General features: G+C 54.1%; 1 protein-coding gene across 1 annotated transcript; it reads right to left on the bottom strand.

The window, feature by feature from the left end:
• Positions 1-4,570: 4,570 nt before the first annotated feature.
• Positions 4,571-14,654, bottom strand: PTTG1IP (PTTG1 interacting protein). The gene is made up of 8 exons (XM_032698359.1): positions 14,579-14,654; positions 11,910-11,962; positions 10,811-10,910; positions 10,319-10,327; positions 7,925-8,030; positions 7,753-7,818; positions 6,843-6,889; positions 4,571-5,355 (listed from the first exon to the last, which is right to left on the bottom strand). Exons 1-8 carry the CDS (start codon positions 14,652-14,654, stop codon positions 5,312-5,314), a joined length of 501 nt encoding a protein of 166 aa, XP_032554250.1. The 3' UTR covers positions 4,571-5,311.
• Positions 14,655-25,565: the final 10,911 nt, after the last annotated feature.

The raw sequence follows: 25,565 nt of genomic DNA on the forward strand, positions 1-25,565 counted from the left end.
GCTGCTGCCATCCCAGCAATCCCGGGACACCTTGGGGCAGTACTGGGACATCCCTGCGACCCCCACCCTGGGCACCACTGGGATCCCCTGTGGTAGGGCCAGTGCGCCCCTGGGACAACTGCCCAGGGAGGCCCCAGGATAGCCCCTCAACCGCCCCTCCTGACCGCAGGGCAGCACCTGGGAATGTAGCAGATGGAGCAGAACCATTTCCAGCCCAAAGCACAGCCCGCCTGCGGTCTCCAGATCATCCCAGCCAACAGGCACGTGCGAGGAGGCGGCAGGGAAGGTAGTTGCTGCTGCAGGAGGGGCAGCTGCTGGAGGAGGCCCCTTCCATCATCTACATTCCTCCCCCTCTACTGGTTCTTTAGCCATATCCACCCTCTCCCACAGCTCCCACTCCCCCAGTCCTGCAGCAATGAGCAAAGGCGCAGAAGAAACCAGCTGAGGCTCAGGTAGGAATAGTGAGGGGTTTTAATTCACGGGGCCCACAGAGGCTCCGGTTCAAAGGGGATGACGGGGAGGCGGCGCACGTAGTCCCCCGAGGCCAGCTCTTCCTCCCGCACCCTGTGCCGCCGCTCTTCCAATTCCCTCCGCCACACGGCGCGGGGGCACGGGGGGACTCTGCCTCCCTGTCCCCGTCGGAGAATCGCCGGCGACGGCCACCTCCAGGACCCCCGCGGCCTTGCTGCTGCTGGCTCGCCTCTGCCGCCGCTGCTGCTCCTGCCGCCAGCGCAGCACGAAGGGATGGAGGGGGCGACGGCGGCGACGTGGGCCACCCCAGCACGGTTGTCCTGCCCCTGCAGCAGGCGGATGGCCCCGATGGGCTCCCGGCACAGCGGGCAGGTGGCAGCGGCCCGGCCCTGGAGGCAGGCAATGGCAGAAGATGTGCCCGCAGGGATCCACGGCAGCAGGGCTTGCCAGGGCACCCAGGCAGATCAGGCAGCTCCTGTCGGCTCCTGGCGCTGCTGCCTCATGCCTGGCCTCCTCCATTGCTGCTCCCACCCTTGAGTCTTCGCAGCTGCTGCTGGCACTTGGTGGGTGCTGCTGGAAGGACTCAAAGGCTTGGCTTGTGCTGGCGGCACTCGGAACCCCATCGTCCACTGCAGGACTCGGAGGCTCCTTGGCCGCTGATGGCACTCTGAGGCTCCTCAGTCACTTGCAGGACTCCGAGCTCCTCAGTCGCTGTGTACTCACTGTGGTCCCTTGGCCACTGACGGCTCACAGTCTGGCGTGCTCTGGGCAGTACTCGACGGCTCGGGTGCTGCCCGCAGACCTTGTCTGTGTGCTGCTGGCAGTGCCCAGCCACTGCCTTTTATGGTTAACCGCTGCAGGTGATGTCATAGAGGGATTGTTGACTCTGGTGACATCCCAGAGCTGCCAGGGGCACACTCAGGGCGCAGCCACGACCTCCCCCGTCCACACAGACAGAGCCTGTGACACAAAGCCCACCCGGCAGCGGGCTGCACACCTCAGTGTTTGCCCAGTTCCCTTCCAGGGCAGTCCTGCTGCTGGTGGGCTTGTGCCAGCGTCACACTCAGCAGGACCCACTCTGCAGAGCTGCTTCCAGGATGTGTGTCCTGCTGCCTGGGGCTCTTGCTCCCCAGGGGAAGGACTCTGCTTGTGCCTTAGTTGAACTTCCAGAGGCTTTGTCAGCCCTTTCTCCAGCCTGTTGAGGTCCCCCGTGGGCACAGTGTCATCTTCTGGTGTCTCTGCAGCTCCTGCCCACATGGGATTCTCAGCAAACTGCTGAGGGTGCCCTGGGCCCCATCATTCGGGCCACTGGCGAGAAGGCGAGAGGAGCAGGCCCAGCACTGCCGCGGCCTACAGCCCTCAGGCTCAGCCACCATCTTGGCTTCACGCCGCTCATCCACACCTCTGCTTACAGACCCGCAGCACCAACAATGAAAATGAGTTCTTCCCACAGCAGATATATTTGCAAAGTTTGGCCTTCCCTAAGCCTCCTCTTTCTCCAAACTCATGACAAATGTCTGGGTGATCATTTCTTGGCCCCAGTGAGCATTTTCCTCTTCCAGTACAGCAGCTCTGCGAACACAAGGTAGCATATGGTGTATTGTTTCCTCTTTCTTCCCTTTTCCTGAAGATACCATTGGAGCACTACACACTGACACCACCTCTCCTAATTGTTCTGTGTCCTCTGCAGAGTCATTGAGGTTGCTCAATGGAGTATCTGCCAGTGCCAGGCACCTACAGGGCCCCACCGCTGCTTCCCACGGTGAATTACAAGGAAGAGGCTCTGAGGATTGCCGGCCAACCCAGCACAGTCATCCTGCACCTGCAGCTGGGAGGCCAGTGCTCCCAACTCTGTCTTTCTCAGAGATTTCATCTCTTCAAGGGCTTTGGCTGTTTGCCCCACCTTTCCTATCACATGGTTGGAATCAGCTCAGTGCCAGCTGCTTCTGGCCTTTCTGTGCAGGGCTGTTTAACTTTTCTGTGGCTCAAAGCCAAGCTCCCTGTTACACTTCATTAATCCCTTCTTTCCAAGTTGCCTCCTGCATCCTTCTAATGACTATTGTTGTCAGCTATTGTAGGTGGTGGGGCACTGTCCCACCCTTCAGCCATGCTGTCCCTACCGCTGTCTGCTCCCCCACCACAATCAGGGCAGTGTTCCATCGTGGTGGCCTCTCCAAGGACCAGTTAATTCTCATAAAGTGTCTTTTTAGCTGCCAGGCTCTGCTCTTGGTTCACTTTGGACATGTTTCGTCCCAGACCTGAGTGGGCAACTCTCTCTACCTCACATTTATTGTTAAATAAAAATCCATACTATTGACTTTGACGTATAGTATTGTTTGCATCTTAATTTGGGCAGAGGCATCTCTCTAGTAATTTTAATAACCTGATTGTAACACTCGGCCACACAAGGATACAGCTTCCTCTCTCTGTCATGGCCCAGCCAAGTGAAAGGCAGCACTAGCTTTTCAGCACATCAGCCAAACAATACCTACACACAGCAACCTTCACAAGAGAAATTAGGAACATCAGGAGTCGCTCCATCCCAAGCTATGGAAGGCAGCCCTGTGGAAGGGGATGCTGGAGCCCAGGATAGCTGGTGCTGCCCTTGGCAGCATGGCATGGCCCTGCTCTATCCAGGCAGGGATCTGGTTCCCCAGGTGAGCAGGTCCCTCTGCTGCCCTGGCTCAGCAGAGGAGGACAGAGCCTGTCACCAGTGGGGTCCCAGGAAGGGGAACCTGCTTGCAGGGCCCCCCCATCCCTAATGGGTTTGGAGGCACCACCCTTTAGTTCTGGGAGTGGGGCCGGTGGAAGGGCTCAGATAACTCAAATAGATTATCCCGGTCCCAGGCTGGGGCAGGATGGGACCTGAGCAGCCCAGCAAGGGTACAGGCAGTTCCAACAGCTTTAGCACCAACTGTCCCTGTACACTGCTTCTTCCCAAGCAAAGCCCCTACAGTGTCCCCTGTACCTTTTGTTGGCAGGGGTATGGCAGCCTCTCTGGGCCAGTGCACCCAGTAAAGCCCAGGGCACAACCAGAATCCTTATCAGTACTTTCCCTTCTCATTACAGGGAATGTACAATTCATTTTCCACGTACAAGGAGTTTCAAACTAAACCCAGGCACAAGGGATGTCTTTGAAGCATCATCTCCCTGCCACGTACACCCAGACACGTTGCTGTCACCACCAACCTTAGCTCCTGACCAGCAGCACCAGGACACAGCCCCTGCCCAGACAACTGACTTGGACAGAAGATGGGAAAGCAGCCATTAGAGCTTGGCAGAATCATTCCTTTTTTTCCTACCACCCATGTCTCTTCTGGCAGCAGCCAGAGACAGCCTGAATTAAAAAAAAAAAAATAAAAAAAAAATCACCTGCAAGTCTTGCATCTCCAAGCATCCTGGCAGCAGCCAGCCAGAGCCTGGCTGCCAGCACAGCCCAGGCAGGGCAGCAGAAGCAGTGAGGGCTCACAGCCAGTTCAGCTTCACAAGTCCAGCTGGAGCAGTTTGTGCTGAGGTCCACGAGCCTGGCAATGCAGACAGAGCATTTTATCCAAGCCCACAGCAATGCTTCGACAGCCTGAGGAGTCACCTCACCTGGCAGGAGGCCACAGTCAGCTTTTCTCAGCCCAAACTCTCACAGTCAGTGTCCTGCCTACACCCAGGGCTCAGGGAGCTGCACAGCCAGTTCTGGTCAGGTGCAGAACATCAGAGCAGTCGGCTCCAATCCTCCTTCCCCACCCCAGGTCCCTTACAGAGCTCAGAGTTCAGTCTGTGCCTGCAGCTGCCAGGAACCCCCCAGGTCACCCCACCCAGACAAGGGCTCTCTCCCAGGAGTGCCACAGGCCATGCTCTTGCTGGAAGACCCTTGCTCCTTCCTTAGTGAGCAGCATTACTGCCATGTCAAGCTTTTCCTGACACCTGAACATCTCCGTGAACAGACTCTTCCTTTCAAGCCCAGCAAGAGCCCAAGGCAGCCTTGCTTCTGTCTCCTCTAGCTACCCCTGATGAGTCAGAGCCATGCAATACTGATGACTCCATCTGCCATCACTGCCAACCCGTGTCTGCTGCGGAAACAGAATTAAACTCTTTCAGACCAGGATAGTAATTGAATCAGTTTAATATTGAGTCAACATATTGTAAATGCATCTGAAACCTATAGTACTGCTAAGAGCTGTGGCCATCGAGCCCAAGACCACCTTCCTATAAAGGCACAGAGAGGTAGGAGATTTGGGGCATTTCCCCAGATTAGTTGCAAGTGAGAAGGTTCACGTGGGACCTTCCTCCTGGAAGCCCCAGATTACCAGAAACTTGTGCTCTTTGAGAGGAATGCTAATGTGTTGGGATAAACGCAGGCACCTTGACAGCCAAGGCCTCCCACTGACCCATAAGTCAGGAAACTCTTGCTGGCTTTTACATATACTAGAAGGGGAAAAAAAAAAAAAGGGAGAAAATAGGCAAACAGAAGAGTCTGGCTCTGTGTGCGTGAAGTGTATTTGGTATTTGGCGTGGCAGGAGCAAGGGAGATGTGAAAGGTGACTTTTGCCCTTGGCCAGGGACAAGGGCTGTTGCTTGCATTGCTTTGGATCCCGCAACCACCCCAGGGGTGAGTGAGAAGAAATGTGTCATTGTCTGGTATTGCCACCATTTTTTCTTGTGCTGGCAGGGCAAGAGCAAAGCTCTGGGCAAATCGAGCACCTGGAGTGGGGACAATGGTGCCACCAAGCATTTGGCTCATGCTCTGTGGCAGCTGAAGTGGTGGTCCCCTGATGGTGGGGGAAACCTTGGAGACCTTTGGCTCTGCAGGAGGCACTGTTCACCGGAGTCAGTGGGTCTGGAGATGCTAATTCTCAAATTTTGCATAAGGGTTCTCTTCCTTGAACAGGCCTAGAAGAGAGGAGAGATTCATTTAGACAACAGCTAGTCATGGCCAGTGGGAAACCCAGTTCTTGGTAACAGCTCTGTATTTGTGCATCATCCAGCAGTCCTCCCGTAAGACCTGCTCTTACTTGAGCTGAGCACACAGCACTATTTCACTCTCCTCTTCTGCACAAGAAGAGGCACCATTAAGAAGCTCGACCTGATGGCAAACTCCTCTCCTAGGCAGTCCATGTACAGTCCAGGTAAAGCAGCATGACTAATCTTCCAGAGCACTCCCTCTGCAAACCCCTTCTGTCAGACAAGCGGAGAGGCCAGAACCAAATTAAATTAAAACTGTGTTTAGACTTGCTCTACTGCTGCTACATCCAGACTGGGAGACAGCAAGGCAGGGTATCAGGCTAACTTCAGGGCTAGCAATGAGCCTCTGTGCCACTCTGTTGGCTGCTTTCCCAGCCCAACACTTTTGAGGAAGAACAGCCAGAAAGGAGAAGATTGCAAACTCTGGGGTCAGGCTGCAGCAAGACAGAACCCTGACATGGCAAGACAGTCCCAGAGCACAGCTCTTCCACAGGCAGGTGCTTCCCTCACCAAGAGCTCCTTCAGGCACAGCTCTGCCTGCTCTTCCTTCCCTGGAGAAGCCAGCCCATCCAGAGGTCCCTGGATCTCCTGCCCATCTGAGACTTGCAGCAGGCAGCAGCTGCAGGAAGAGGAAGGGTCTCCAGCTTTCCCTACAGCCCTTCCCCCCAAAGCCAGAGACCACCAAGTGCAGCATGCATGAGCCAACTTCTCCCTGTTCCATGACCAGACCCTGGCAGATAACCCACCATCCCAAAGGGCAGGCTGGAGATACCCCTCCACTGGCTCTGAGCAACTGGCCGGTTCCTGCTTCCTTCCAAGACTGCTGGCAGATCTGCACCTGCCCCAATCCTGTGGGACTCACCTGAAGGACAGTCCAGCCCCCAGAGGGAGGCTGTGCCCCCCAGGGCACTGAGCCACCTCCTGCTGGCACAGAACACCAGCTCTGTGGTGCAATTGGTGCCTGCTCTGTGCTCCTGAGCTGTGGGCACTCTGATTCCTTCCTGGCCCCCCACCCCACACTGCTGGCTCCCCAGCCACTTGCTGGCCACAGGGCTACTTGCCTGAAGGGTAACAGCATTACAATCATGCTGTGTCTCCCAGCTTTTGCTTCTCTCCTCCAGTCAAGCCCCATCAACTTCTCCCATGTGGCAAGCTCAGAGGACATAAGTTCTGGGGAGTATTAAACACTCCCTCTTCTCTGCCCAGAAGGAAGAGTCCTTTTGTGTGGGCTCACACACCATGACCCCAGCATCCCTACACTTGCTCCCAGAGAGTAATTCACTGAGACAAGGGAAGCAGGGACTGCATTTTCCCTGCTGGCCAGGTCTCATCTACAGCTGTAAAAATGGCAAGGAACAGTTACTGAGGCTGCTCCATTTAAATCTTAGTTTGAATCACTCGTGTCAGCACTGTACCATATTTTCTTCGGATTTCATCATGCCGTGATTTCATCTCTGCTCTCCTGCAAGAAGAAAACAGAAAAGCCATGAGTCAATGACTGGTGATACAAAAATCAAATAAGAAGAGCAACAGCTCCATGCTTACTGCCAACCAAGGGAGCTCCAGGCTGCCAGGTTTGCTCAGCCTCCCATCTCCCACCCTCCTGGAGGCACTGGGGACCACCAGAGCCCACAAATGTCAGCAGCCCTCGGGGAGTTGCATACAAAACACTCAGAATCAGAGAATCAACCGGGTTGGAAAAGACCTCTGAGATCATCAAGTCCAACCCTGCTGTGGTTCCCAGACCATGGCACTGATGCCACATCCAGTCTCATCTTAAAAACCTTCAGGGATGGTGAATCCATCACCTCCCTGGGCAGCCCATTCCAATGTCTGACCACTCTCTCTGTAAAGAAATTCTTTCTAATATCCAACCTAAACTTCCCCTGGCACAGCTTAAGACTGAGCCCTTTTGTCCTACTGCTGGTTGCCTGGGAGAAGAGCCCGACGCCCACCTGGCTACAACCTCCTGTCAGGGAGTTGTAGAGAGTGATGAGGTCTCCCCTGAGCCTCCTCTTCTCCAGGCTGAACAATCCCAGCTCCCTCAGCCTCTCCTCAAAGGACTTGTGCTCGAGTCCCTTCACCAGCCTTGTTGCTTTTCTCTGGACCTGCTCCAGCATCTCCGTATACTTCCTGAAGGATATCCTTCCTGTGATGCTGCATCCACAAGTCACCCCAGAAGAACACTGCTCATGAGGTTTGTGTTTGAGCTAGGGCTGAAGCAGCCACTGACTGCATGTGTCAAGCCCCACATGCTTCTAGGCATCACAACTGGTGGCACAGACAGGAGCCAAATCATTCTGAGGGCCTGTGGTACAAACTCACCTCTCCTCCTGCCGTACCCGCCTCTTCTCCCGCTCCCTGGCTGCTCTCTCTTCATCCTTGTCTGGCCTGACAGACAGAAGAGCCTGTTAGTGGCACTCAGCACTCAGTTCTGCAATAGCACGTGGCTGTATCTAAGCTGCTCCAAGCAAATGGGGAACCCCTTGATACTTGCTTTTTGCTTTTTTTCTTACAACAGCAGCAGCAGCAGCAGACCCCCAACATGATAAGGAACGTTCCTCCCACCACGGACATCGCAATGATCAGGGCTTCAAAGTTCACTAAAGGATTTGACAAAACATGTTTAGTACACAGACACAGCTGTCTGGAGTTACAGTATAGAATCACAGGATCACAGAATCATTAAGACTGGAAAAGCATTCTAAGGTCATCAAGTCCAACTGTTCCCCCAGCACTGCCAGCCCCAGTAAACCATGTCCCCAGGTGCCACAGCCACATGTTTTTTTGGACACTTCTGGGGATGGTGACACCACCACTGCCCTGACCATCCTGTTTCAATGCCTGACCACCCTCTCAGTGATGAAATTTTTCCTAATACCCAATCTAAACCTCCCCTGGTGCAACTGGAGACCATTTCCTCTTGTCCTATTTATGAACATGCAGCTACTATCACCAGCAGTTTCAGTCACTGCGCTGGAGACGTGTGTAACCACCTGGGAAAGCAAATGGACATGGTTAGCTGTAGATATACCAAGTGTTGGCACCCACACATGCACACCAGTGAGTACATGTAGCTGCTAAATGGAGTGCTCAGTTACTGGCTGTGAAGAAAGGCAAGAAGAAGTGCACTCAGGTCAAACTCCTCTGGCAGGAGCAAATCTGTCTTAATCACTAATCCAGGTGAACAGTAACCCATCAAGGGAAAAAAAAAATAAATAAGTCAACAACTGGAGGATTCAGGGCTGAGGAACAACCTCTGATAGAGAGGAGTTACTGCCCACAGGAGCCACCTCAGAAGTCACCTATGATGAGATGAGCATTTCAGGGTGTCTGAAGTCCTTGGGCAAGAGACAAACTGAGACAAGATCTGTTGGGATTTATTGGCTTGAGACCAGCAACACTGCTGAAACAGCTGAAGGCTGAGGGCTGCTTCCTGCACCCCGCTACCATGTCTCCCCACAGCTGGGGGGATCTGTCACCCACACACAGCACAAAACCTGCTGGGATGTGGTGGTGAAGCAGGAGCCTGAGCCCTGGCCCTGCTCATCCTACTCAGTTCCTGCAGTAATGGCAGTAGAGACACCAGCCAAAACAGACACATCTAAATGCCAAGGATTTCAGGCAACAACAAAGAGGAGTTTCTTCCAAGTATGATTCAGACTGTTCAGAGACTTGAGCCTGTGGAAATATTTGTTTAGGAGCCATTTCTCACACAACAGCCAGGTTACAGGAATCCCAGTGCACCCAAACCTGCTCAGAGCACTTCTGATCCCTTCTTTTCCATGCAGTTCTGCCATGAGCCCAGTGGAATGCCTAAAGCACAGCATGTTGGGGCATTAGAGGGCATTTCAGAAGATGCCTGCCTGTCCCCTCACTGCCAGGACCCAGCAGTGCCAGATTTATTGGGGTGATTCAGAACATTCTGGGTTGGAAGGGACCTAGTCCAACCCCCTGCCATGGGCAGGGACATCTTCCAATAGACCAGGTTGCTCAGAGTCCCATCCAACCTGACTTTGAATATTTTCAGGGATGGGGCATTCACCACCTTTCTGAGCAAACTGTGCCACCACCCTCATTGTAAAAAAACTTCTTCCTGGTATCTGTTCTCAATAGATCCTTCTTTAGGTGCTCCAGGCTGAGCTGACTCCACCACTGAAATTGTTTTGAAAGCCTCCAGCAGCCTCAGTGCTTCTGAAACTTTGGTTTTCAGGGTGAGCCTGGGGTTCAGATCCCCCCATCCCACACAGAGAGGTCTTTGGCAGAGCACCAGGCACTCCTCCAGCTGATGATAAAGGCTAAGTCACGCACACCAAAAATGCAGACTCATGTGAGAGCTAATCTCCCACAGCACTAATCTCCTCTAAAGCTAGTTTTGCAAGTTAAGGAATGCATTCTTCTATAATGGAACCTTTTATGCAGCTACTCTCATCAAAACTAGTATTTCAAGGTCTTACAGAAGTTTCGGAAAAGCATAACACTGCAGGGCTCACAAAGAGGAGATTCTTCTCCACAGGCATGGGAGGCGGTTTGAACTCTTGTGGGCAGAGAAGAGAGCCCAGCCTCAAGCACAGCAGATGACAGGTGACACAATTCAGCTCCAAGCTCCTCATCAAGGGGATGGGTGAGAGCAACCGAGCCCCAGCTTGCTTCCTTCCTGCCCCAGCCCCCAAAAGCTGTGTCCTGTCTGAGAATGAGCATGCACCAAGCTTGGTCTAAACAAGACACCAATTCCTCCAGAAATCCTCCAGGAAACAGACCAGCAGGAAGGAGAGACAGCCAACACCAGAGTCAGCTGTCCCCCAGAAAAAGCTCCTGGAGGGGACCTGCACAGCAAGGGTAGATTTGGAAAAAGGTGTGTTTTCTCAGGTGGGTAAGAGCTGAACAGGACCACAGCACACTCAGCGCTAGAAGCACACACAGACTTCCAGAGAAGTCACACCTCTGGTCCCAGGAGCCCACCTGGGACAGCAGCCACACCACGAGACACCAGAGCCAGAAACAGCACACGGAGTGATGTGCCGGGTGTGGAGGAGAGAGCTCCTGGGATTCAGACACCAGGAAGGGCTGCACAGGCACCTGCCCACAGAGCACCTTCCACTCTTGTTCCCAGGCGCTAGCCACGTCTGGAGCCTCATCACACCAAGCATAAGGGATGTATTTGGAGTAGCTAAATCCCCACAGGTCCTACTCCGCCAGAATGCAGGGAACTGCTCATACTCTGCTTCCCCACCCACGCTTGAGGAAATTTGCAGAACCTTGGACTGACTTCAGCCTGTCATTGCTACACTGGCAGCGAGATGGGGAGGCAGGGGAACCTCCCACCAGCAGCAGGCATTCACACAGTCATCACTGCAGCACCAGGCACTTACCCCAGCAGGACCTCCCCAGCGCGCAGAGCGGAGCTCACACAGGTCGGCCGGGGGGAGGATTCTTTGGACGGGGTACTCCATGCACTTCCTACTGCTGGCACACCACAGGCACTAGGACATAGAACCAGGTAGCACAGTGTTACTGGTGCATGACTGTGCTGCCAATAGCCACGCTCTGCTTTGGTAGCTGCAGCACAGGGCCACTGCTGCCAGCTCCCAAGAGCCAGGTACCACCCGGCAGCCACGGGATGGCTCGGGAGTAAGAGTTGTGTCAGCACAGGGCCACACCAGGAGAGGCAGGCAGGGGAATGCAGAGTTTTAGAGTAAGTAAAGATGCTGAGAATCCTTCTCACGGCTTGGAATCATAAACTATCCTGAGTTGGAAGGGGCCCACAAGGATCATTTAGTCAAATACTGGCCATGAACAGGACAGCCCCAAGGATCCCACCATGGCTTGCACAATGGTAGTAATAACCAAATCCTTTGTGTTTATTTTGGGACAAGAAAAAAAGCCTTTGAGACAAGGCAGTCCACACATAGCTGGTGAGCAGGAGAGGTGTGTGTGCCCAGCCAACTACCTGCAGGGCTTTGCATGTGCCTCTCCCGGTGGCTCCAACTGCCAACCCCAGCATTCCATTGCATTTGGTCAAACTGGTTCTGGCTACATCAGCTGCAAGATCTGACTCAAGTTCGAGTTTGCTGATATCAGAGATAAGGCAGCAGAGACTGGCAGGACACTGGTACACATCCTGCATCCACCCAGTGCCACAGCACCACAGACTGGTGGAGAGGCAACTTCACCAGCCAGTCCAGCCAGCCCACTCAGCCTCTTCTCCGTGTGTGTCCCCCATGTGTGAAATGCAGCTCAGCAATTCCACTACTCTACTCAAAAACCATACAACAAAACCCAAGGAGTTTCCTGGCAACCTCCTCCCAGAGCACCAGGAGGTGCTCTCACCATTATGGATCAGTGGAATTTGTAGCCTGTCCTGGGACAAGGGCAGAGGACAGCCCCCTCCAGGAGGGAAACTGCTCTGTAACAGCCCCACAAAGCCCACATTACGTCTTCAGGCATTGCAAGAGGTTGGGAGTCTTACTGCTGCTACTCACGGTGACATTTTTCAGGCACTCCTCACAGCTCCTGTTCGTATACTGGCGACAATCTGTGTGAAGGAAAAAAAGACACCTCAGGACTTTGAAGAGCTTCAGTGGTTTAAAACGCTGGGCTCCTGTGAGCCTGCTCCTGCCACTGCTCTGCCTACCACTGGACCAGCAGAAAATGCATGCTGCCTCTGCAAGAGCTGCCAGCTTCTGTTTGGGGTCACAGTGGGAGGCCCCAGTGCTAATGGAAGTTTATCTGCCCTTGCCCCCGCTGACCCAAAGCCCAGAGCTGTGAGTTCCTCCCTGGGTTTTTATTTCCCTAAAAAGCCTGCTGTGGCAGCAGGGCAGCCAGGGGACACAGCTGGGGTCGGTCCAGAGGGACTCTGTGAGGATGAGGGCGAGCATTGGGCAGTCCTGTGGCACCAGATGATGAGCAGCTCAAGCAAATAAGCCCCAGATACAGAAGTTACTACCAGGAGAAGCAGAGGAGCACAAGGGGACACACACAGCTACAGTCCCTGCAGGAGCCCCCCTGCTGCACATGAGGGCTGTGCCCCGCCACAGCCAATTCATCCAAATCTTCCTTCAGCAGGACACAGTCTGGGTGATGGGAGCAGCACTGCAGCCAAATCTGTGCCCAGTTAGAACCTGTTTCCACCCCCATTTGGCAGAGGAAGACCCCAGCTCTGTAGACACAGGTAGCTCCCAGGACTAGTGGCATCACAGATGATGGCATCCCCCAGGGAATGCAGTCAGCTAGGTGGGGAAATGGATCAGGTCTGAACACAGGACAAGCTGGCCCAGTCTAGACACCCTCCTGGGCTCACCTGTAGCTCCCACCAGTGCTAGCTCTTGGGGAAAGTTCTTCTTAGAGCATTTTCACCTGCAATTCTCTGGTATGCTCCCCCAGATCCTCAGGAAAGGTGGTTTGCCAGCCCTTGAGAATCAGCCAGTTAAAACTCACCCCTGCTCAAGAGTCTAAGCCTGTTTGACAGTGGTTCAAAAAACCAAAACTCAAAACTATTTGCCTGACTGCTCACTTACTGGTGGATGAAGAATCGCTGCTTCGCAGCTCCTTAATCAGGAAGAAATCAGTCCCAGAGGTGCTTGTTTTCCACCCTCACAAGCAGCAAAGCTGCATTTTCTCCCTCCAGCTGGCAGGAACCCTCAGCTGTGACCCACTGTCAGCAGTCACATGCTCCGGCAGCCCTCCAAACAACTGGGCAATTGATTAACATAGCTCAGATAAGGTGTTTACACACCCGGAGAGGCAGAGATTGCAGATTTAAACACTCTGGAAGCTGCGTTTCCCCATTTCTCCAACTGAGGCCGGAAAAAGCATCACGGAGCCTGTGCTGCCCTGAGACTGTTTTCTTACCAGAAGTCACAAAACACCCTCCACACCACAGGAGGCCAGCGGTGGGCAAAGGAGAGCCTGTAGATCTAAATGGGCTCTGCTTTCCCCCTCTCTGGCACCCCCAGCTGGGGGACCATTCTCCAAGTCGTTAAGTCAAAGCCACCCCATTACAGCTGTTTGGGAACGGGCTGCTTCCAAGACCCCGCAGGATTGGAGTTTTTCCAAACACTCCATCTCAGGGGACCAGCTAGCTCACACAGGATGGCACAGGAAGCACTGCAGTCCTCAGGGTCAGAGATGGGACAGCAGCTCTTGCTGCACTAGAAACCTCCCAGATATGCTTTTGGCACGTGGCTACAAAGGAGCGAAGTGAATGCCTTGGAGAGGAAGGAAGACAGCAAAACATAGGCTGGTCCTCACTCTCCTCCCTGAGGAGCCACCGTGCAGACATCATCAATGGAGAACAGTTCCTCACTCAGAAGAGTGGGCAGACTTCTTGGGACACCCTGAAGGCAGCTGTCCCCACCCTTTGCTACAGCTTATGCTCCACCTGGCACAGCACCCACGGGGCTATTCTCCATCCTCCACTCACCAAGGAGGGGCAGCTGGACACCCGCTGCTCTCCACCATCTTGTTCCTGGTGAGGCTGCCCCAGCCAGTCTCCCCTGCCCTGAAAGAGAATCTCTTCCAAAGGGCCATCAGCGGGGCCTGGCTGCCCAGCAAGAACCCCCTGGCCAGGACACATACCCAGCTCTCACCTGAGCCCTTATCATCACTAAATCATAGATTCACAGACTGGTTTGGGTGGGAAGGACTTTAAGCTCATCCAGTTCCACCCCCCTGCCAGGGGCAGGGACACCTTCCCCTACACCAGGTTGCTCCAAGCCCCCTCCAACCTGGCCTTGAACAGTTCCAGGGATGGGGCAGCCACAGCTTCTCCGGTCACGCAGAGTTCCATTGCAGTGGAAGCTGGAAAAGTGGCGAGCAAAGCCCCACTTCCAGCACTCAACCTTCCAGAAACTCCGTGGAGTTCTGCGCCAGATCCCACCCTGCAGAGCTCCCATGCAGGGAAGGACCTCCCCTCCCCTCTCCCACTGGCCGGCCCTATTCCGAGTGGCCACAGCGCCCCGGCCAGTGGCCAACCCGCACCCGCGGGTGCCCGGCGCGCAGCCCGTGCGGTGCCCGCCTGCTTCCCGCACCAGACACCCACAAACGCGGGGTCCAAAGAAACTGTCCAGCCATGACTTTGGGGTGCTGTTGCGGGGAGCGCCGGCTGCTCGGACGCCCAGAGCCCCACCCCGGCGCCGCGGTCACCGCTTACCTCCCGCCACGTCCTGCGCGGCGGCGGCGGCCAGCAGGGCCACGGCCAGGGCGCAGAGCGGCAGTGCCGGGGCCATGGCGGAGCGCAGCGGGCCCGGCCGGGGCGGGCAGCGCCGCTATGTAGGGCCGGCCGGGGCGGGCCGGGGGCGGCCCCTGAGCGGCCGCGGGGCGCGGGGCTGCCGGGGCCGACCGGCGGCACGGGAGGGAGGGCTGGGGGGCGGCGGGTGGAGGAGCTGTCCCGGGCGGAGCCACCCCTGCGGGGCTGCCGGAGGGACCCCCCCGCCGCCCCCGCGCAGCCCCGCGCCCGGCCGCAGGAGGGGGCCAGACCCCCCGCGGGAGGAGGAGAACAGGACGAGGAGGAGGGCACGGGCAGCGGCCCCTCCCGCATCCCCTCCGAGGTAACCGGAGCCCCGCCGGCTGCCCCTGCGCAAACCGACCCCAAAGGGTCCCGCGTCCCCTCACGCACTTATTCATCGCTCTTACAGAACGGAAGCACGTGGATGTTAAAATACATATTAGTTCTCATGACACACCGCGATGTGATGCGGTAGTGGAATTTTATTGCAGACTTTGCTATTGTTCGTGCTGAAGTAAAACAAACAAAGGACACCCGGCCCCTGGAGAGGGGGAGTTTTGCTTCTGGGAAGCTCAGAGCAGACCCTGAAGGATAAAGAATAGGTTTATCCCTGGGACACCCAGGGTGCCGCAGCATCCCAGCCGTCCCGACAGGCTCTGAGACCCTCCCAGCATCATCTGGTGTCCCAGATTGGTCATTGCAGCCAGAGGGACTCAGGGACACCTGGATCGATAGATAAGCAGCAGAACGCTGCAGAAACAGAGCAGCTTTGCACGTTTTACTGTGATTGGAGATTTGGTAGTGTGGGTGTTAGTGCTCAGTCAAGTCGTGTTGTACCTGAGCGTTTGATGGGTGTGAGAACCCCATGCAAAACCACATTCGGGTGCCCTGATTTGGCTGGGACATCTCATGCCATTGAATAAATATTTACCCTTGTAATTCCATGCTTTGCGCCCCAGCCTGATGCCTTGGTCAGCATGGGCCAGGCGTGAACTTCATGACACACAGAATGCTAGAAGTCTCTACCCTGGGCAAAGCTAGCACTCCTGGCCTCACGCCCACGTGTTCAGTGTTCAAGATGTGAGAAGCTGCATCAGTATAAATGGGGATTTTCACATTCTGTAGGTCAAGAGTGCACTGAGAACTTCCCTGTGCTGGAGCCAGAGCTCCACACCACTTCATGCAGACAGCCCAAAAGAAATGGGTTCCCACAGTCACTGTGAGGAGGGTTGTGATGCTGCATGTCCAGGGCTGCTCTCTTTGGGCTGAATCTGCTCTTATCCCCGATCCCTTGGGAATGGGGTGAGAGTATCACTACATGGCCTTCTTGGCAGCAGCAGCGAGACAAAACCATAGTTCCTACAAGTGCACCCGTCCTTGCTTCCAGTGCTGCACCATGGGTACCACAGGGTGCTGTGCCCTTGATGGCTGGCTGCTCCCCTGCTCTGCAGTGACATCTGCAGCCACCGGCCCTTGAGGCTGGATGGGCAATTGGCTCCAGAGCAAAGGCAGGTTCAGCATGTTAATTCAGAACAAGGCCAAGCTTTTCCAGGTAGACCCTGGTTGCTGACACCATCAGCACATAGCTGGGGCACCCCCAAAATGCACCTTGCCCCCCCACAAGAGGCAGCAGGAGCAGGCAGCCTGGTACAGGCAGTGGGACAGAGAGACATGAGCTATCCTGGTAACGGCACCGTGGTCAGGCACACCCTTGGGATCCCATGGAGGGACTAAGCACTGCATGGGTGTTTCTCTGCAGGAAAGCTGTCTGGATTGCTTGTGGCCAGCTGATTTTGGCCGGGGGGGCAGATGTGGGGTGGTGTGAAGGTACTCATAGGTGGGAGGTGGGAGGCAGCGCTGGAGATGCTCAGCAGAGCTGATCAGGGGTGCCGAGGTCAGAGCTCTGGCTTGGAGAATCACTGACTCCTTGGCATGGAGGCACCTCAGGGAGAAAGAATAAAATATTTTGGATTGTCCTAAACAAAATGAAGAAGATGACTAGTATTTTTCAGCAAAATCCCAAAGAAAGCGATCCCATAGCTTGAACAAGCAGCAACACTGGCCACCCCTGCCACCACCAGCTGCATAGTGGAGCTCATCCTCCATCTGCTAGGAAAGCTTCGCTCTCCCTGTCATGTTCCTGGTGTCCTTGAGAGCCAGATGGGCTGGCTGCTGGTGAGAGAGCTCCTGCAGGCTGGGAGAGTAAGTGGCCGATGGTGCTCAGTCGGCTGAACCACGGGATGTGGGGGCTGAGCTGTGGGAGGTGCGTGACACAGAGGAGGGAACCGGGCTTCTTTTCATTTCGCCACCACAGGCGAGCGCTCTGACGCCAGCAGTCGCCTGCTGCATGTGGTTCAGATTTTGGCAGCTGCTTGGGAGAAAGGCTGGACACGTTGTATGTAGTGAGGACTCAGGGGCTATCAAAAAGATGTGGGACCTGTGTGTTTGCTGTTCTGAAAGCAGCTGGTGCTTGAGGTTGGGCAGGCACTGGTATCCACCCCTGTGTTAGCCAGTGCAGGCAGGGATCTCCTGAAGCCCCCTTCAGGGCTGGAGGAAGCTCTGTCATACTGGTTTAGCAGTGCCCTGATGCCAGAGCCACTGCCAGATGGCTTGGAAAGCAGGAAGAAGCATCAACCAAAACATTTCTGTTTGCAAAGCACCTCATTCCTTTGTCCTGGGTCTATCAATGAAGCAACATCCAGGCTACAGAGCATCCCAGTGGCACGGGCAAGGACCCAGAGCAGCGAGAGTGGGCAAGGAGCCAACAGGCAAGCTGGGGGAGACTGAAATGCCACTCTAATCTCAGTGGCCTTTCCTCTCCCTCTCCTTATTTGTCTCTGAAGGGGATTTTCAAACCCTTCAAGATGGCCTCAAGTGGTTTCCAAGGCGACGGTGCTAAAGTCATCACTGCCATGGAAACCCTCTCTTTGGCATCATATAAATATTTCCCTTGAAGGAGGCTGGATGAGTGGGCGATGCACTATTTTCTAGCACTCCCTGGCTGCAACAGGACAATCTCCAGGAGATGGAAGGGAGCTGGGAAGGTTAAAATTAGCTTGCCACGCAGGCCGGCAATAGAAAGAGATGATTGCTGGTGTTTCAGCACAAAACCTGGGGTCGTTTGTGTCAGCAGGGTCCAAATGAAAAAGAGTTACTCTTAGGGAGACAAAAGGGAAAAAATAAAAGGGGTGTGTGTGGGGGAAGTAAGGTTTAAAACTTGATTTTTCTTGCCCTTCTTCAAAGTTTTCCTTTTAATCCCAAGCCCACGTCCCCTTGGGTCAGCACAGGCAGACAAGCGGCTTGGAGCACCTCAGCCTCCCCCGAGAGTGTGTGCCCAGCTGAGATGCTTTGTTTTGCTTTTGACTGCCTCCTTTCTGTCTCATAACTCACAACACCTCCCTGTGAGCCTGGGGAAAAGTATCCGCCCGGAGTCCTGAGGGTTGGGGGTGGAGCAGGAACTCCCAGAAACACTCTATTGTGCTGTGGTGTCCCCATGCTGGAACTGCCTACGAGGCCAGTGGCTCTGCCATGGGCTCCAGCCCACTGTCCCCTCCAGCCCCTGCCAACCCGGGCTCCTTTGGCTGTGCTGTGCTCAGCACCAGGGCACAGCTCTGGAGAGGCTGCTGGCATTCCCAGTGCCCTGCATGGCAGGGACACCCCACCAGACCCCTGTCACCTCACCGTGCCAGCGCTCATCAGCCACCGGCCAGGATGGATTTCTGAGCTGACATGGGAGATCCCAGCACAGCAGAGCCAGTGTTTTTTCTAAACAGAGATGTCTGCATTCATCACTGGGGCCAAGCTCTGAGCAGGGTAGAGGTGCCAACAGTGTGATGGGAGCCGGGACAAGGCTCCGCCGAGTCCGTCAGGGCTGGCGTAAACACTGCCTGTCCCTGAGCAGATGGCTCCTCTCGCATCCACGCTCCAGGCAGATACCAAAGGGCTTTCCTGACAAATAAACCCCCACTGCATGCAGGCAGGTTCCCAGGCCCAGAGCGCTTCTGGCTTTCCTGAAGAAGGGGATGCTCTCTCCTTGTTGGGCCGCCCAAGCTATTTTTAAACCACTGCAGCAACCAGAGGACGGGGAGACACGGTGTCCCCCTGCCACGCTCTTGCTTGCTGGTTGCTGGCCTTTAGCAGGGGCTGGGGATGAGTGCAGAGTCCTGACTGGACTGGAGGACAGGGGTTCACCCTATGATCCCCCCAGCACCGCCCCAAAAAGTCTCCCAGGAGGCAGGGAGCTGCTCCAAAACCTGTTTGCCCTCCCCACGCTGGGAGGTGCTGCCAAGGGTGTCAGGAGACCAGCAGGGGCTAGTGTCTGGAGACCCCAGTACCTGGTTTCCTCTTTCTCCCTTGGAAAAAAAACCCACCCCAAATCCAGAGCAAACAATTAAAATGTTCCAGCTGCTGGCTCAGAGCAGCGATCTCAGATAAAACCCCAAGGATCTGCTAGCTAAAAATAGCCTGAGCCCCATAAATTAAACAAAAGCTCTTTGCTGGGCTCTCAGAAAGCCAGTTCCAGTGCAGTTTTCTCTATGTAAGGTATAACTCTGGCTGTATTTGTTATTATTAGCCCTACCTCCTCCATGTCACCGACCTCCCCAACGCTGTTGTTTAGGAACAGGAGTTTTGCAGAGCCAGACTTCTCCCTCCCGGCAGCTCTTTTGCTGCAGTGGGATCACACCTTGTCCGGTTTCCTGTCTTTCTATATTAGTTTAAACCTTTTTTTTTTCTTTCAGACTACTGATTATTTAATACTCAGACCTCCTATATTTTCTAGGGTTGCCTTTATTTAAGGTCTGTCTCAAGCATCTGCTTGATTTTTATCCCTATCAGGTGTCCTAGGAGCTGTGAACCCTTAAATAAATTCCTGCCTTGAATGCAAGGATGTTGGAAAGCTCTTGAGGATACTGTGCAAGCCCATGTACAGTGTAGGGGCTTATCTCACCTCCTCTCTCCCATCAAGATATTAAAGATATTTAATTAAAGCTATTAAAGATATTTTCTTATATTTCTTATATATATGTATATATATATATATATGATGTTAGACAGTCAACAACTTACAGGTTTCTGGAAGTTTTCTCCCCTAACCCTTTAAAGAGCTTCCAGCATCCTGCTGCCTCCAATGCACATGGCTGGCTCGTGAGTTCTCTCCACTTTCCCTCCAACGCTTCTTCCCAACCCTCCATGCTGGGTGTGAGGAGCACATCCAACGCCTGCTTTCCCGTCTGAGATATTTAGACTTGGTTGCTTTTTCTATGGGCTTTTGCAAAAGTATTTCACTTACTGCACCTGGAGTAGCTGCATCCCAAAGCCACTGAGATCCCGGCCCCTTGCTCCATCCCAGTGCTGGGCTTTGATTTTGTTGCTGCATTTGCCAGTGGGTCTTATGGCTGAGTAATCCAGCCCACGTCTCCAAAAGGTGTGAGTAGGGCTGGCAGCCCAGGAAATCCACACTGCCTTTTCCAAGTGAAAGCACCATCTCCTTCCTGAGTTTTTCTCAGCTTCCCATCACTCCTGGCTCCCAGCAGCAGGACTGGCTCTGCTGAATGCACCCGCTGAAGTTCCTCCTTGCTGAGCCACGTGCAAGCGAGCCCCCGCTGGTGCCACCCACTTGTCTTGTCCCCTGTGTCATCATGTGCCCCAAATTTTTTTACTCTCTTTTTTTGGCAATGGTTTTTAGGCTGATAGACCTTCCTGGGCAGGGCATGTGGAAGAGGACCTCACCTCTGGAGGCAGCCCAAGGTACTCTGCACCCACTCCCCCTCCGTCCCTCAGGACCATGCAAGGGTAGGCAAGAGCAGAGGGTAAGGTTCCCATCCCACCATCTCCTTGGGTTTGTAACTCTGTTTGTAAACATGCCTGTACCTGCCCCCTTGACAGGGCACAAAAAAACCCCAACATGCTATTTTAGGTGAACTCAAACCAAAAAAAAAAACAAGAAGTCAACTCCGAGGCTGTCATGTCTATATTTAGTTGGAACTTTTCTGTCCAGGATTCAGACTCTATTTGGAAACCCTGTGTCTTGGCATGCAGCCAAGCATCTCAGTTTTATACAGTAATCCCTCAGCATATGGCAAACATTTCTCTTCTCCTGGTGACTGCAGCACCAGCCCCAGCAGCCCGGCATGGAGGGGTTTAAGCTGAACCTGAGACAAGCTGGCTGGCTGTGGTTGAGGATTTGCATCACAGATCCAGAAGGTCTTTTAATAGCAATGTCTTCTTGATATAGCTTTGGGAAAAAAATCACCCAGAGAGCATCAGAGCTGCCCCCTGCCCCAGGTTCCAGGACCTGGAGCATGTTTTTGGGGTGCAGACCTTGAGGAATCTCTACCAGCTGCTGGTCTGGGGTGATGGGAAGGAGGATGTGGGGCACCTCAAGTTATGTCCCCAGGTCTCCCTGGCTGGTTCAGCTGTCAAGATGGGAAACAGCTTCTGGCTTATTTTGCCTCTCTGTTCACTGAAAATGTCAGGAAAATTCCTATCTATGATTCTATGATTTCATATCTGGGAGTTCTGGGCTTTACACAACCATTGCCCAGCACATGGTGTAGATTCCAGTAATGTGATGGTGTTTTGGTGCCAACAGTTTTGTCCTAACAGTTTGCAGGTGCCTGAGGCATGCTTGGGGAAGCAGCATCCTTGTGCACCCTGGTCCTGGTCCTCATCCTCTCCTCTCCTCTCCTCTCCTCTCCGACCCTCTCCTCTCCAACCCTCTCCTCTCCTCTCCTGCCTTTCAGATGAAACAAGGCTTGTGACAACATCTCTCATGGAAATCCAGAAAGTAACTGAGAGTAAACCTGCAGGTTCCTGAGTGCCATGCACGTTTCCCTGCTCCGTGGCAGCTGTGGGACAGACGGAGGCAGGAGCCAGTTGAGAAAAGGTGATCACACAGTTATTTATACAGCCCTTCCAAATATTTGAGGCTCGTGACATGCATGATGATGTATAACGAAAATATCTCCTTCAAAACCTTCCAAGTTAAATCCCACATCCTTATTTTAATTCAGGAGTTTAAGGGATTTAAGGAAGTATATCCTTAAAGTGATTCTTCTTATCGCTCTCAGCGAGGAGTACTCTGGCCAGCCCTCAGGGAGAGTGGGGCAGGTTTGGGGACAGAGCTGTGACCCTGGGGAAGAAGAGCCTCAATGGGGACACAGACTAGACCACCTGTGGGGGTAATGCAAAGGGCATCTGTGCAGATGTGCAGGATCAGTGCCTTCAACGTGGTTTGATTCTGGGACCTCCCCATCCCCAGCAGCAGGGACATTCAGTGTCCTCTGCAGCCTGGTGCTCCAGACTGCTCAACCTAATAGAGTTTCTAATGAAGAAAGTTTAATTTCGCTCAATTAAGAGAGGCCAACTCACCTGAGGGGACTCTGTAGGGCCCAAGAGCTGGGGGGTGGCTGAGCCCCTGGCACCAAATAAGCACCCCTGAGCAGGGCCGTCCTGGCAAAGCTTGGCTCACACCAGCATGCCATGCTGGGACCACATACTCCATCCCAAGGCACCCACATGCAGGTTCCTTCCCTTGCCTTGGGGCTGGCAGCGTGTGGGGGTCCCCCATGGACACCACCACCTTTGGTTCCCCTTGACCCCACAATGTTTCCCCAGCTCTGGTAGGAGAATGCTGGGAATAGGCAGCAGAGCACGTTCCTGCACGCCCAAACGCCTGCTGCAGCTGAGCCAAGCTTTACAGAGCGCTTTCAACACCCACCAGAGTGTTCCCTACAGCCCTGTGATTCATCGATAGCCACTCGACGCAGCTCTACCCTTTCATCATCCCCAAATGCGGCATTTCCCAAATCACATGGGCTTTTTCTGCCGCTCTTCCACACCTACAGGCCCAGCTGTTCCCTCCCAGACACGCTGTGTGGTGCCATCATGCCCTAGGAGTGCCCGCTGCCCAATGACACGTGCTGCCTTGAGGTGACACACGGGTTTGTCACAGCGAGTTTCATCCCCGCAGTCCTCTCACAGCCCCTTTTCCTGTGAACAGGAGTTGCCATGCCACAGGTACAGTCCCACACAGCCACCTGTGTCCCTTGGGGTGCAGAGATGCAGGACAAGGAATAGAGATTTGGATAAAGGCCCGGTGGCTCTTCATGTTTGAAAGGCTGGTGGGAAACCTGTTCAGCCTTTTGATTAAGGATGCAGGATTCATACGCACATTCCCGGTGAGATGGGGTGTCCATGGGAACTAGGTACACAACCAGAAGTGACCCCACAGCTGGGTGGGTGTGTGGGATCCACACATCCTGAAAGATGCAATGAGTTTCCCAGGAGCTATGTGCTGCAGTGAGAATTTTTGTAGTAATCCTGTTTTTTTCTTGCTCTCATCCTGGGAAGTTTGAGCTCGTGGTGCCAAATGCCGCCCCAGCGTGTTTATTAATGCTGATTGTAAAACCTTGGCAGAAGCATTTGCCATCAGGTCTGCAGAAATCCTGCAGGATTTGCTGCCTTCCAGCCAGATGGGTCTTATTAAGAGGTGCCACACCACTAACAACACCTGACAGCTCCTTTACTCCCTTCCTTGCTCTTCTCAGTGCGCTCCGAGTGAGGCAGCAGCTGGAGCCGGGAGGCAGGACCCTGCTGTTCCCACACCTGCCCCGAGGGCATGGAGCCGTGGCTCTGCCTTTGCATGAGCTCCTACCCCTCAAATTTGCTTCACACTCTTCCCCTGTCCTTCTCTTACCTCCTTTCTCCATGATGGAGGCACCCAGCTGTGCCCATGGGTGTGCAGTGAGCTGTCACCCACAGCACTGGATGCTTTAGGTTACAGATGGTACATTGATATCTCTGTACAAGGGGGGGGGGTTTCCATATATTTTGTTTAATTTGTGATTTTTTTCACCATGCTGAAAGAACTGCAGGGCACACAGATGTGGCAGGTTTCTACGTGTTTTAATAACACAACAGCAGCAGCCAGAGGCAGAGCACCTCCTGCCTGGCTGGGCTGAGGCATCTCTCTTGTCTTTGCTCTGCCAACATGTAGTTTGGGGAGCAGTGTGGCTGGGACATGGGTGGGAAGGTGCAATGTTGCACCCTGCCTTTCAGGTGTGTGGCCATCCCTGGTGCTCTCTGCCAATGGTTTCTGATGCCATGATGCTGTGACACCCTCATATTCTGAGCTGTTGCATTGTCACCATGGTCATCATCAAGTCCAGAGGAGTCCACAAAGATGATTAGAGGGATGGAACACCCCTCTGTGAGGAAAGGCTGAGGATTGCTCAGCCTGGAGAACAGAAGGCTCCAGGGAGAACTTATTGGGACTTTTTAGCACCTAAAGGGGCTGCAAGAGAGCTGAAGAGGGAGTTTGGACAAGGATAGGGAGGGATTGGACAAGGGAGAATAGCTTCACACTGATAGAGGGTCGGGTTAGATTGGATTTGGGGAAGAATTTCTTCCTTATGAGGGTGGTGAGGTCCTGGTACAGATTGCCCAGAGAAGCTGTGGCTGCCCCATCCCTGGAAGTGTCCAAGGCCAGGTTGGATGGGGCTTGGAGCAACCTGGTCTAGTGGAAGGTGTCTCTGCCTGTGGGGACAGGCTATTGGAACTGTATGACCTTTAGGGTCTCTTCTAATACAAACCATTCAGTGGTTCTATGATTCTGTGATCATATTCTGCAAGCTCAAGGTCACCTAAGGGGAAACAGAACAGGGATGAAGTTCAAAGCGCCCATGGGTGCTCTGACTATTGCCCCATAGCACTGCTCTCAGTCACTCAGCTCCCTCCCACCTGAGTCTCCCCAGCCTGCACTGAGCTCCTGGGCTCAGAGGGAGCCAGAGGCTTGCAAGGCTCTGTGCTCTGGGTGTGGAGTTCTTCTCCAGCCTCGGGAAGATGCCACTTCACCCGAATCCCTGACTCACTCGCACCATCTTTCCCCAACAGCAGGCTGGCTCTCTGTGGAAGCTGGGCTTGGGCGAGAGCTGCGCAGCTCTGGAGAGCTGCTGCTGGCACTGCTACATGTGTTTCCTCAGACTGCATCGCTGCAGCTCTCACTTGCTGCCTGCCAGCCCCATGGATTCCCGAATCAGAAATATTTCACCCTCCAGCATGTCATCCTGCCTCGAAGTGCTCTCCAGAGGAGAGCTGTGCAGGCTGTTCTCTAGGCACAGAGGCAGTGATGGAGTCAGCTGGCAGCCAGCAGCTGAGATGCTGTTGTTTCCTCTCTGACACTCAGCACCCCAATACAAGAGGCTGGGAAAAGCCTTCTGAGGTGACACCAAGTTCTTTGGGAAAATCCACAGTAGTGAAAGTGGCAGAGTGGGTGACTGTCCTGCCACTGGCTCAGCTCCCTGGGTGCAGGAGCCCCAGCACAATGCCCAGGGACACCCATGTCACCATGACCAGCAGCTGGGAAGAGGCCAGTTCAGCCACAATGGCATCTCCTGGCTCTGAGGCTGAGTCCCCCTTGGGCCATATCCCATCCCCGCAGTGTTTTCTAATTTCCAACCTAATCTACCTCTCTCCAGGCTTACTGAGACTTAATATGATGCTGGCAACCTCCCATGAGCAGGAGCTGGAGAGCTCATCCTTCTCCCAGGACATTGCTGCCAAGCAGAACTGTACAAAAAAAATCACCCTGGAAATTTCTAAAGTGTTTTGTGGGGGGGGTTACCACTTTTCCTGTGGTCGCTGAGAAATAACTGGGGTGTGAAAGGCTTCCCAAGCAGCTGCTTGTCTTTGGAGCAAGAGCTGGGACCGGGGGAGCCTGGGCTCATTTTAATTTTATCTTGACTGCAGTGCTCATTGCTCTGCAGTTCCCATTTGTAATCACACGTTCAGTAAAATAATCAAGTTATAATTGCTCGGGATTCCTTCTCCCCTACGTCACAGAGCCCTGGAGGGGAAACAGTGCTACAACTGAGTCAGCAGCCAACCTCAGCATTGCCTTGGGCCAGCATTT

Source organism: Chiroxiphia lanceolata, chromosome 10 (assembly GCF_009829145.1).
Source record: "Chiroxiphia lanceolata isolate bChiLan1 chromosome 10, bChiLan1.pri, whole genome shotgun sequence".
NCBI classification, from domain to species: domain Eukaryota; kingdom Metazoa; phylum Chordata; class Aves; order Passeriformes; family Pipridae; genus Chiroxiphia; species Chiroxiphia lanceolata.